This window comes from Saccopteryx leptura, chromosome 1 (genome assembly GCF_036850995.1).
Source record: "Saccopteryx leptura isolate mSacLep1 chromosome 1, mSacLep1_pri_phased_curated, whole genome shotgun sequence".
Lineage (NCBI taxonomy): Eukaryota > Metazoa > Chordata > Mammalia > Chiroptera > Emballonuridae > Saccopteryx > Saccopteryx leptura.
In genome coordinates this window covers 245,996,770-246,009,580 of record NC_089503.1, presented here as the reverse complement: position 1 = coordinate 246,009,580, position 12,811 = coordinate 245,996,770, and the positions used below count along the sequence as shown (strand labels likewise).

The 12,811-nt window shown below is 51.1% G+C and overlaps 1 protein-coding gene across 13 annotated transcripts; it reads right to left on the bottom strand.

Moving 5' to 3' along the window:
- Window positions 1–86: 86 nt before the first annotated feature.
- Window positions 87–12,582, bottom strand: TLE6 (TLE family member 6, subcortical maternal complex member). 13 transcript variants are annotated; one of them, XM_066360978.1, is made up of 18 exons: window positions 12,488–12,576; window positions 11,827–11,919; window positions 11,049–11,122; window positions 10,259–10,304; window positions 8,535–8,576; window positions 7,257–7,319; window positions 4,139–4,201; window positions 3,753–4,056; window positions 3,614–3,636; window positions 3,293–3,353; window positions 3,109–3,212; window positions 2,966–3,003; window positions 2,134–2,386; window positions 1,789–2,039; window positions 1,356–1,497; window positions 842–992; window positions 501–577; window positions 88–329 (listed from the first exon to the last, which is right to left on the bottom strand). In XM_066360978.1, exons 2-18 carry the CDS (start codon window positions 11,893–11,895, stop codon window positions 225–227), a joined length of 1,866 nt encoding a protein of 621 aa, XP_066217075.1. In that variant the 5' UTR covers window positions 11,896–11,919; window positions 12,488–12,576; the 3' UTR covers window positions 88–224. The 13 variants fall into 13 exon arrangements, with proteins under 13 accessions (XP_066217083.1, XP_066217075.1, XP_066217080.1 ...); XM_066360983.1 differs by having other exon boundaries at window positions 3,109–3,173; XM_066360980.1 differs by having other exon boundaries at window positions 3,753–4,041.
- Between the last annotated feature and the right edge of the window lie 229 nt (window positions 12,583–12,811).

Sequence of the window (12,811 nt, the reverse complement as noted above, 5' to 3'; positions counted from 1 at the left end):
ATTCTCAAAAAATGCCGATTCAAAAGGTTCAGAGACCTAGGCTGGGCGAAGTACTTGCAAATCTTCACAAGATGGCCAGTGTACAAGACACAACCTGATCAGTCCTGCTTTTTCCAACTGCTTTATTACACACGACAAAGATCACTAGCATACCCATCATGCCCCTCCACTTACCCCCCTCATTAGGGGTGGGGGAGGACCCTGAGATGACAGTGGTGAGCCCCTCAGTATGTGATCTGGTACACTGAGGCATGGTCCCTGGACCCTGTGGCGATCAGGCGGTTGTTAGAAGACACGTCACAGCACATGACAGAGGTGGTTTCAGGTACCTGGGAGGATCAGGGAGCACAGCAAGGGGGGATCACTCACCCTTGCCCCTAACTATGCCTGTCAGTTCAGATGTGGTCTCTGTGGGGCTTTGCTTTGGGACTCCCGGGCTCAGTCCCCGAGTGTCCAGGATATTCAACACTGCCTGCCCCACCCTCAGCCCACCCCAGTACCTGTAACACCTTGGCTCCTGTGGGCATGCTGTGGATGCTGACCAGGTTGTCCATCCCGACGCTCACCCACCACTGGCCTTGAAGGAGGTCGAGGGGCACCAGGTCTCAGCTGGCAGCTGAGAGCCATACCCCTAGGGATCTGGGAAATGAAGGGAGTCCCCACCTCCCCCATGTCCCCAAGGACAGCGTCACTGAGAGTAGTTCCTGCTGATGAAGGGTGGAGTAGAGGAAGGGGCTCAGGACATGTCTCAAAGGATTGGGCCCAGTCAATCTGAGTTGAGTGGGCCCCGTGGGAGGCTGGGGGCCACAGGGTACTCCTCTACTTACTGCTGGCCACTCACCGAGAGGAGAGAACTTGAGACCGAGGATGGTGCTGTCCTTACAGCCCACCATGTATTTCTGGCCCCCAAGGGTGGGCTGCAGCCACTGCTGGCCATTGGCTGTGCCCACCAGAACCCAGTCCTCCCGGGGGTTGGGGGAGAGGCTTATTATCTGGGGGTAGGTAGCAGGAAATAAACTGGTCAGGGCCCTGCCTGGCCTAGGAGGTGGGCAGGAGCACAGGGACCCATGCCAGGTTGCAAGGCCCCAACAAACAACTTTACATCTCTAGGCCTCAGTATGCTCATTTGTAGAATGGGTTGGTTCTCTCTATTTTATAGGATTATCAAGAGACTGTGAAAGCATCCAATGCTATTTGGGCAACAGGAAAGAGCATTTCTAATGGTCCCTATTCCTCCCAGCATCACCGTACTTGGGATACCATTACCCTCCACTCTACCCTCCAGTGCCCCCTCCTTCTTTAGCCTGAGGCACAGTTGCTACCTGGCCAAGCAGGCCCCATCCCAGTCTACACACCTGAGACTCAAATTGGTATTCCTGGGGCTCCCCGACAGTCCTCAGGTCCCAGCGCCGCAGGCAGGCATCCAGACCCCCTGTCCAGATGTTCCGGTCCTTGACAACAATGCTCTTGGCTCCATTCGGGGGGCCCTGCAGGTCCCTGGCCGGGAGGCATCAGGAGGGGGGTGGAACTAAGACTCTAAGCTTTGGGCCCAAGGAACATCACCCACCCAACCACCTCCAGTTGACGGATGGGGAAACAGATAGACAAAAAGTATTAGGACTGGGTTTTGAGGAAACAGCCCAGCCAAAATTTGAACCCAGATCTTCAACTCTCTCAAATCTCAGTTCAAGCAGGCAAGGGGCTTTAGCCTTGAGACTTCTGAATCCCTGCTTAGCAGATGAGGTCAAACGGGCTCGCAGGGTGACCCCATCCACCCTGGGGCCACACCTGACTACACCCTGGCTCCGCAGGTCCCAGATCCTGATGGTGCCATCAGTGAAGCTGCCGAAGGCCAGGTTGTCCTCCAGGTTGGCAGCCAGGGCCTGGCAGGTGAGACCTGCAGAGGGTAGCTCATCTCTAATGTGCAGGGAGGGTGCCATCAGGTCCCACACACTCACACCAGCCAAATTGTGGCCCCCCGTCAGCAGAGTAGTGCTGTTAGAAGCAAGTAGGCAGGTGAGCAGGTAGGCTCCGGGGGTCTGGAATGGGCAGAGGCACAGATGAGCTTCCTCCCCTGTAGGTAGCTCTTCCTGCTCCCACAGCCCCACCCCCTGGAGCCAGCCCCACCCTCACCTGTACCCGCAGGTAGCTGTCAGGGAACTTGTCCTCCATCATCTGGCTGACCAGGCTCCACACTCTGACTCCACCTCTGCCACAGGTGAACACATGCCTCGTGAAGCTGCTGACTGCTGTGGCCAATACAGGCTCCCTGTGTTTTAGTATCCGTATCACCTTCATTCTGTGTGGGACAGCAAACTTCTTGGATTGCCAGGGCAAGGCATCCGGCCTCTTCCATGTGTCTTCCAAGTCCTCGGGGTCCCAGCATCTTAGAAAGGGAGACTGCAGGGTCACCAGCCCACCTGTGACCTCTCTGCTCAGACAGGCACCCAGCAAGCCCTAGAGAGGCTTTGTTCTTTTTCAGATAAGAGGGTTTCTCTCAGGCCTCCTTTCCCCATTACTCTACACTTCTCCCAATCTCCTACCCGTCCCCTCCAAGTATTCTCTCTCCCCCCTAACCAAATACCACTTCCTTCTGCCTGGAATGCTTTGTCCCATCCTAGAAAACTGCTCCTCCTTCAAGGTCATAACCATTATGAACATCCCTCCAGGCAAGCCGTCTCTCCCACTTCTGGGCTCCCCAAGATTCAGTTCACAAGGTTGGTACTGTCTGCATCCAGCTCCGACACAGCCCCTCTCCCTCCCCAATTCCTTAAACCTGGGCCAGTAATGTGGGGAGAGGCAGTGAAGCTGGTGTAAAAGTAATTCAAATCGCATATCCCTACCCAGACCCCTCATCTCTACTTATTGAGGACTCCACTGTGGTGATGGGAAAGGGTGAGCACACCCCTATACCTCCGGTCTCCTCTGCAGAAGTACAGATAGGAGGGACAGTTCCAACACTTACATGGGTTTCAGAAAGGGATATGCTCTCCTGGCAGGCTCCTGTGGGTGGACCAAGATCACAGCTAAGCCATGTTGGCTCTCTCTTTCCCAGACCCCAAGACTTGTGGTGTGTGGGGGAGGTACCAACTCAGGCCGGGGTCTCACCTGAGCCACACAGGAGAGCATCACCCCTGGTGCCATGCCTGGCCTTGTGCTCTCTTCTTGGAAACCTGCATGGGAAATGTGGAGGGGCTCAGGTGGACTGCAAACTGGGCAGAGACAAGAGCAGATTAGCAGCAGGCATAGTCCCCTTGGAACAGGCTGCCTGTTCCCCTCTCACAGGGATTACCGAAAGCATCTTCGGTATAGGGTTCTGTTCCAAAGTAGCATGGATCTGGGTCCTGGCTATCCTGTACACAAGAAACGGGGATCTGGTCAGACCAGAGGGTCTGACCATGGTCAGTCTTAGAACCAGAAAATCTTAGGGAGGCCAGGCAGCAAGGACAGGACTAGTCAACTGCCCAAGCCCTCCCATCCAGGTGGGGCACAGTCCTGACTCCTTAGAGGGCTTGAAAGGACTGAGGGTGGAGGAGGTAAACCAATCCCACAGAAACTTGAATGCCCCCATGTAGGGGCCCAGCCAGTATAACCACCTAGCCCATTTACTTACCAAGTTTGGCACCTGCTCTGTCACTATGACGATGGGAGGGGAAGAAAGTGATGAAGAGAGACAGGAGAAGGAGAAGGGTCAGCCTGTGCTGCCCTCCACTCCATCCAGGGCCACCCTCCCTGCCCTCAGAGAGACTCACATTTATGTGTTGGTTGGTCCACCCGATTGTGGGTCCCAGCAAAAATCTGCCAGAGTTGCTGGGTCAGAACATCCTGCCAAAACTGGGGCTCAGAGTCCCAGGATGGCCTTGTGTCTAGCTGGTAGACTTGGGAGTGGTCCTCTCCAGAGGGCTGCTGGAGCCAGTCAGAGGACCTCGTGGCCATGATGTGTTCGAATTTCGGCCCCTGAAGATTGGAGGGCTGTGGAGACTTGACCCCTGGGGCCTGGGAAGCCTTGGGGCTGGTGGGTCCCCAGGAGTCCTGGTCAGCCTGTTCAGAGGAGATCTGGCTTACATGGTACTGTCAGCACCAGGTTGTGAGGGAGAGAAGCCTGTTCCCACCCCTCCCGGAGGACCCAGAAACCTACCTCTCCTGGCTGGAAGCCCAAGGATTTACTGTAGGTCTCCATGATCTGTAGGAAATTTTCTGCCTAGGAGGTAATGTTATTTCAGCTAAAGTTTTGTCATCAGACAGCCCTGGGTATGAACCCCCTCTTGCAAGCCAGTTTCCGTGTGTGTGAAACGAGGGTATATCACCCCTGAACATTTTGGAGTGACTCTTGATAACAGAGCCCCCTGCACGACATCTAGCATAAAGTAAGTTTGTGGTACCCAGAAGCCAGCCTTACCAGTGGGTGATAACATCTAATCCTACAGGACAGTTGCTGTTACCACATGGCAGAAAGTGGAGTCAGATTCAGGTTCACATCCCAACTGTTTTCTAGAGATGTTTGAAAACTAAAACCTGAATCCTTTTGTTTAAAAATGGCTTCAGGAAGCAAAAACAGTGTGTACATTTGTCTCCATGTGGGGACAACATTTAAATTTGCTTAAACGCTGGAAAACCTGGGCAGTGGTGGCGCAGTGGGTAGTGTCAACCTGGGATGCAGAGGTCCCCCCGAGGTCACTGGCTTGAGTGACGGGTCAGTCACATGATCCCAAGATTGCTGACTTGAGCCCAAAGATCATTGGCTTGAAGCCCAAGGTTGCTGGCTTGAGCAAGGGGTCATTGGCTCTGCTTGAGCCACCTGTCCCCCCTTCCAGGCACATACGAGAAGCAATCAATAAACGGTTAAGCAACTACAATTTGATGCTTCTCACTCTCCCTTCCCGTCTCTCTCTCTCTAAAACAAAAACAAAAAAAACAAAACTTTGGAAAGATATTAAGAAATTGGTGATTACCTTTTGGGGAGAAGGACTGGCAGTACGACAATCAAGAGACCTGATGGGAGGGTCACTTACATTATTTTATATTTAAAATTACATGTGACCACAACCGATTCCAAATTTCAGTTAAAAGGTTGTATGGACATGGAAGGGACTGACTGATTTATCTCTAAGTTTCCTTATTCCTACCCACAGTCTACCTGTCTGTTCTTTTAGGACATGCTCCTTCCTACCAAATAGCCTACTCCCTTTCTCTATGGCACTGATCTGACACAGATACCAGTTTTGTTTTTAACCTCTCCTTCCATAGGACTGTGCAGCCCTGCACAGTAGTTACCAGCCACCATGGCTATTAAAAAAAAAAAAAGTTAAGTACAATTAAAAATGACATTCCTGCCTGACCAGTGGTGGCAAATGAATAGTGTCAACTTGGGATGTTGAGGTCCCAGGTTCAAAACCCTGATGTCGTCAGCTAGAGCACAGGCTTATCTAGCTTGAGTGTGGGATCATTGCTGGCTTGAGCAAGGGGTCACTGGTTCAGCTGGAGCCCCCAAGTCAAGGCACGTATGAGAAGCAATCAGTGAACAACTAAAGTGATGCAACGAGTTAATCCTTCTCTCTCTCCCTCACTAAAAGAAACAAAACACCCAGATATTCCTGCCCTGGCTGGGTAGATCAGTTGGTTAGAGTGTTGTCCTGATATACCAAGGTTGTGGGTTCAACCCCCAGTCAGGTCACATACAAGAATCAACAAATGAATGTATAAATAGAACAACAAAATAAATACTCTCAAAAAAAATTTTTTTAATTGATTTTAGGGGGAGAGGGAGGATGAGAGGTATTCATTTTTGAAGTTCAACTTAGTTGTACACTCATCGGTGGCTTCCAAAATATGCCCTGACCAGGATTGAACCTGCAAACTTGGGATTTCTGGGTTGCCATATGACACTTTGACTGAGCTAACTGGCCAGGGCCAATAAAGCAAAATTTTTTAAAATTACATTTCACATTCCTGCAGTTCCAGCGGCCACATTTCAAGTGTTCAACAGCCCCATGGGGCCAGTGGCTGCTGAATCAGACAGCACGGCACCTAGAACCAAGGGCAGCGATTCTTAGAACATGCCACCCTCCAGCTGAGGACACAGAGCAAACAAGCTTGGAGCCTCCCAGCCAGTGGTCCCAAGAATTCACAGAGTGGAAATGTGTGTATGTGCAGCTATATTTAGTCTAGTACTAAACTAAACATAGTGACAGCAAATTGTTCTAGAGCTGCCTGTGTAATGGGGTAGCTGCTAGCTTTATGTGACTATTGAGCACTAGAAATGTGACTGGTACCGCTTAAGTCAAGTTAAATAGCCACATGTGTCCCAAGACTACCATTTAGGATAGCATGGACTTGTGTCTTGGCTGGCCTATGGCTCTGGAGGTGGATGCCCACTCCCCTCCAGGTAGACACCTAGAAGCTCCCCAGAGTTGTCTGGCCCAGGGCAAACTCCAATGTACTGGGAAAATGTTCTGATTCACAAAGAAAGATAATTAAAGAAATGCAACAGAAGCACCAATGGCAGTCAATTCCGTTTAACAGGCACTCCTGGCATTCCCATTTTGCGGATGAGAAAACTAAGCCCTAGAAGAGCAGAGCCAATTTCTCAAATTCAGAGAAAGCATGTGGCCAGGCAGTATCTACCTGCATCCACAAGATGTCTGGTCCCTCACCTGCCTGTTGGGCAAACAGGATGGTGGTGGGAGGACTGGATTATGGGAGCCCCTCTCTGAGCCCTCAGCACTCAAGGTTGCTGCCTCCTGGGGCCATCAGTGATGGATTTCCCAGCTGGGCCTCCCAGCAGCAGGAGGCCCAGGGGAGCCTTCCCCAATTCGCCCTGGCTCGTTAATGCGCAATTTACTGGCACTTTAATGCACTCAGCATGAAAAGTGCTGCTCCCTCCTGCCTGCTAGCTGGCCTTCCCTGGGGAGAGCTGTGTGAAGGCAGAGGGTGGGAAGCAGGGGGGCTTTGGTGCCAACTGCTGCTACTGCTTGGGATTTTAAATGCACAGCAAGGAGGCTGGGAAAACAAGGAGGGGGAAACGGGAGAGGGAGGTGGTCTGCTCCAGGACGCAAGGCAGTCAAGTCTGCTAGGGATCATCACTGCAGGTGGGAGGACCCTCCCGGATTAAGCAGCAACAGAAGTAGCCCATTTCAGGGCCTTGCCACCCTACTCCCATCTTGATCTTCAGTGCTGTCTGGTTCCTACCCAAAACATGGTCCACAATCTGATTACTTCTCACTACCTAACTGCTCTAAGTGACAAGCATCCCATACCTGGATGGTCCCAACTTGGTCCTCTGGCTCCAGCCCTGGCCTGCTATATATAGTCCATTCTCCCTGTAGCAGCCAAAGGGTGTGTGTGAGCACCTGAGTCAGGTCCTGTCCCTCTGGCTACAGCCCTCCAGGGAGGGCTCCCACCTCCCTGGAATAAAAGCCCAAGTCCTCATCATGGCCCACACAGTCCAGCACAACGTGCCCTCACCGCCTCCCTCTCTCTGCTCCAGCCACACAAGCCTTTCTATTTCTCCAACCTGCATGGCATGGTCCTGCCCCAGGTCCTTTGCTTGTGTTTTTCAGATACTCTCATGGCTCCCTCTCCTCTCTTCTAGTTCTCTGTTCAAGTCACTTTTTAGTGAGCCTTTCCTGACCACTCAGAAGTATAATCCACCCCCATTCTGGTCTCCCACATCCCCATGGAGCTGCTTGACTGATTCCATACCCACCTTGCCCAGCCCTCACCATCTGACATTTCTGTTTACCAAGCTCCTCTCACCCCAAGGGCAGGGGTTTGTCTGTTCTTCTTTGCTATTTCCCTGGCGCCTACAACAGCATTTGGCAAGGTGATGGATAAATATCTGTTGAATGAATAACTGTTCTGGTTGCTTCCTGCTCCCCTCCCCATCTGTCTCTCTTCCCTGAGCTGCCCACCCCAGCCCTTGCTAAATCGCAGACATGGCCCTGGCCCCATGCCAGTCACATCTGGCACAGGCAGAAAGCCCTCCCAGCACCCAGGAGAAAGGAGCCAGGTGGCAGGACAGGCAGGAATGGAAATCATGCTTCAGCCTGGGCAAGGCGCCCTGTGAGGGGAGCCAGGCCCCCAGTGCAGACCTGCTTCTGGCTCACATGTGAGCCAGGCCCTTGAGAACTCTCAGACACATGGAAGATGGTAATCCGGGTGTGTCTGGCACACATAACAGGCCCTTCAGAGTGGAAGCAACCGACCTGCAAAGTGCTGAAAACGCCCCTGGCCTCATCTGAGCCATGCAGGGATCCAGGGAGCAGGCCAGGAAGAGGTTATGAGAGGATGGGAAATACACTCCCAAGATGTGGGGAACTGCTGATGTCCTGGGGGAGAGAGTCCCAGGTCCTGCTTCTCCACTGATCACAGTCCTCCAGGGCTCCCACCTTCCTGGGGTAAAAGTTCAAGTCCTCCCAAGGCCCAAAGGCCTTAAACAATCTTCCCCCATCCCTAATCTGTCCTTATATCCTCCCCCTCTCCTCTGCTTTTCAAGGAGGGCCCACTGTACCCCAAACTCCTGGCAACTCACTCACCTGCCTGTGATGCTCCTGTAGACACTGCCGAATCTCCTGGAGCTACAAAGGAACAACAGGGATCATACTGGGCAATGGTCAGTAAAAGTGGGCAAGGGTCTGGAATTTGAATGCTGTGCATACTTCTCCCCAGCTGTGTGACCCTGAACAAGTCACTCTACCTCTCTGGTCTCTACTCTCATCAAATAGGATACCATCTCATACCCTCAGAATGGGAGCTAATTGGAGAGACCCCTGGATGTCATTCTAGATGTGAAGGTTAAAGGCCTTCCCAGAGACACTCTGCCCTCCTTGTTCATTCTGCTTTAGCCACAACTGGCCTCCTTACTGTTCCTCCACTCACCACACACCATACCCGGGGCCTTTGTACATACTGTGCCCTCTGCCTGAACACCTTTCCCTGTTCTTTCTAGGGGTGGCAGGAACCCTTTATCCTGTGAACATCACTTCTTCTGAGAAGCCCTTCCTGACTACCTTAGCTCAAAATTTTTACACATTTTCATCTCATTACTTTTTTCTTTTAGTTCTTACACTTTTTTAAATCTTGTTTCTCTGTTTGTTTATTTGTCCCTCTCCTCCTCTTCCTTTAGAGCTGCCCTGTCCAATTAGGTAGCCACTTGTCAAGTGTGGCTATTTAAATTTAAACCAGTTAAAAATTCAGGTCCTTGCAAGTACTTTATTGGCACGTGTGGCTAGCAGCTGTGGACATTGTTGATACAGAACATCATGGAACCCTGGCGGGCTAGCTCAGTTAAGAGTGTTGTCCTGACATGCCAAGGTTGCGGGTAGGGTACACAAGAAACAACTAATAAATGCATAAATAAGTGGAACAGCAATCAATATTTCTCTCTCTCTCAAAATAATTTTTTTAGATTTTATTTATTCATTTTTATTAGAGAGGAGAGGGAGAGAGAGAGAGAGAGAGAGAGAAAGAGATAGAACAGGGGGAGGAGCAGGAAGCATCAACTCCCCATATGTGCCTTAACCAGGCAAGCCTGGGGCTTTGAACTGGCAACCTCAGCATTCCAGGACAATGTCTTATCCACTGTGCCACCACAGGTCAGGCCTCAAAATCAACTTTTAAACATTTTAAAAGATCATAGAAAGTTCTAGAAGCCTGATCAGACATTGACCTGGGATGCTGAGGACCCACATTTGAAACCCCAAGGTAATGAAGGCTCATCCCGCTTGAGCGTGGAATCATAGACATGACCTCATGGTCACTGGCTTGAGCCCAAAGATCCCTGGTTTGAAGTCCAAGGTCGCTGGCTTGAGCAAGGGGTAGCTGCTTAGCTGAAGCTCCCCGGTCAAGGCACATATGAAAAAGCAGTCAATGAACAACTAAAGTGCCACAACAACGAGTTGATGCTTCTCATCTCTCTCCCTTTCTGTCTGTCCCTGTCTCTCTCTCTCTTTCTAGCTAAAACAAAACAAAAACTGAAAGTTCTAGAAGACATCAGCACACTAGAGAACATACACTCCTCAAGGGCAGGGACTCCAGTCATGTGCTGTGGGCTGAGGAAACACTTCCTTTAAATATGAAATTTCTAGTTTTCACAGCAAGATTATTATTAAGAAACACTCACACGAAGCTGGGGCTCAATGAATTTAAGTCATTTGCCAAAAGTTAGCAACATAAATAGAGAAGAGGGTGTCTCAAAACCCTGTTCCTGAGGCCAAACAGAACAACAGCCTTTCCAGGTGCTGCCTGGTTTGTGGCTCACCAAGTAGTAAATGTTCTCCACCTGTGCTGGCAAGCGAGGGGGTATCCTGTGGAGAAGAAAGAACAGCTAGAAGTGGGAGGGCAGGACCCTTCCCCAGAATGAGCACAGTCCCCAGACTCCTGGCTGGGAGAGAATGAGGGTCTCTTCAAGGGGCCACATTTAAGGTGATGTTGAGATAAATACAATTTTAATGCAGCATTTGTGGTCACATATATATACGTATATATATTTAAATGCAAGCAAATTCACACTGAACAACAACAAAAAATATTTAGGCCCTGGCCGGTTGGCTCAGTGGTAGAGCGCTGGCCTGGCGTGCGGGAGTCCCAGATTCGATTCCCGGCCAGGGCACACAGGAGAAGCGCCCATCTGCTTCTCCACCCCTTCCCCCTCTCCTTCCTCTCTGTCTCTCTCTTCCCCTCCTGCAGCCAAGGCTCCATTGGAGCAAAGTTGGCCTGGGTGCTGAGAATGGCTCTGTGGCCTCTGCCTCAGGCACTAGAATGACTCTGGTTGCAACAGAGCAGCGCCCCAGATGCGGGAGTCTGTCTGACTGCCTCCCCGTTTCCAACTTCAGAAAAATACAAATAAATAAATAAGTAAATAAATATTTAAATAAAAGCCAAGTTTAGTATTACTGGTTTTCTTTTTTATTTCAGGCTCCACCATTATTGGTTCTGTCTTTTGGGTCAGGGACTTCTGTCTGAGCCACCAAGAGACCAGATAGGATTCTTTCCCTCAGTGGGATTTAGGGCCACAGTGGGACCTCTGGACCCCCATGAACTGTCCTCACCTAGGGAACTGCTTCTTGAGCTGATCCAGGATGCCCTGATTATTCAGGGTGGGAAGGCTGGCCTCACGATGAGCCTGAAAAGGTCAGTGGAGGATGAGATGGGATACTAGGACCTAAAGGTAATTTGCCTTCTCTTTTGCTACTTAACTACCCATGGAGTATCTTCCATTTTGCATCATGCCTTAAAATTTTAAAGTATTCCCTTCTCTGGCCCTTAATGGAAGAAAATTTGCTCACTCCTGGCCTATACTGTTAGCAATGGTCATCTCTGTGAAATAAGATCTGGAGGAGGGGAATTTTGTTTGTAAAATATTGACAGAACAGATAATATAGTCATGTGTTTTACATCTGGATCATAAGAAATAAGTTTAATTAAAAAATACAAGTGCCTTGTTACCTGGCAAGTATGATGGGTTAGTGACCCCATTAAAGGCCTACCAATCCACCCCACGTTCTTCTATTAGAAGCAGAATCATGCCTGACCCGGGGTGGCACAGTGGATAAAACATTGACTTGGAACACTGAGGTCGCTGGTTTGAAACCCAGGGCTTGCCCAGTCAAGGCACATATGGGAGTTGATGCTTCCTGCTTATCCCCCCCTTCTCTCTCTCTCTCTCTCTCTCTTTCTCTCCCGTTCTCTCTCCTTTCTTAACTGAATAAAGTTTTAAAAAAAATTGTTTTAATTCAAAGAAAAAAAGCAGGAAAATTATACATAAGCCTAGCCTCCAGGCTCTTGCCCCCTCCCCCGGGGGTTAACACCATACTGCACTCTCCTCACCAAAGTGCCTGGGGGCCTTACCATCCTTGGAGGGTGCCCCTGAGGGCTGAGATGGCCACACAAGGACATCTTCAGGCAGTGCTCACAAGGACTCTACAAGTAAGGAGATGGCAAGTCCTGTGGGCAGAAGACTGGGCAGTGACATGGACAGATAAGCCCCCCTCTTCCGCTCTACGCCATGTCTGGGCCTCCTGCACCACTTACCATGTTCCCCCCGCTAGGATCTAGTCCTGAGCTCCCAACACTATCCTGATCACCAGCACCCCACTACATTCCCTCCAGCCTATGTTCATTCATCAAACAGTAGTGCTTGCAGCTGTACAGATTAATGGTGGGGACCCCTGGGGTCTCACCCTATGGGGTGAGGGGGAAGAGCAGTCAGGGCTTGGAGAGTCCAGAGTAGGGAACAAAGCTCAACCTCAGTTTTGATACAATTTCCTAAAGCATGGGAGAACACCTCTGGAAAAGGGTTTTGATGGATGAGTAAGAGTTGGCCAGGTGAATTAGGAATTTCTCAGGTAGGACAGACACTTCTCTACCCCAATCACTCCTGCAGCACCAAGTCCCATCTTTACTTCCCTTCTGCCCCTGGACACCCCTCCAAGACTCCTCCTCAGCCCGGTGACCTTGGAATTCTCCAAAAGACCCGGGGCTTACTCACTTCTCCTAGGATAGAGGTTCAGAAAGCGCAAGAAGGAAACTGCGGGGGATCACCAAGTTTTGGCCTTGAGAAAACACCGCCCCTCCTACCCTCACCCGGGGGCCATTTGACCTGTGTTGCCCCGCCCCGGCCCGCCCTGTTCCCGCCCCGGCCCGCCCCGGCCCGCCCCGGCCCCGCCCCCGGCCCCGCCCCACCGCCACCTGCACCGCGAAGCAGATCAATGAAAACTCAGAAGCTGCACGTGGGCTCGGGCTCCGGGGGCGGGAGCCGAGGGTTCTGACCAATCGCAAGGGCTGTGCCCACGTGGCTATCGGCCGCCGTCGT

Coding starts and splice junctions, on each gene's coding strand:
- TLE6 (XM_066360978.1), bottom strand. CDS start 11,895: ATGTCCTTGTGTGGCCATCTCAGCCCTCAGGGGCACCCTCCAAGGATG. Junction 4,202..7,256: donor ACCAAGTTGGGACCATCCAG/GTATGGGATGCT, acceptor ATTACCTCCTAG/GCAGAAAATTTCCTACAGAT. Junction 330..500: donor CAGGAGCCAAGGTGTTACAG/GTACTGGGGTGG, acceptor TGATCCTCCCAG/GTACCTGAAACCACCTCTGT.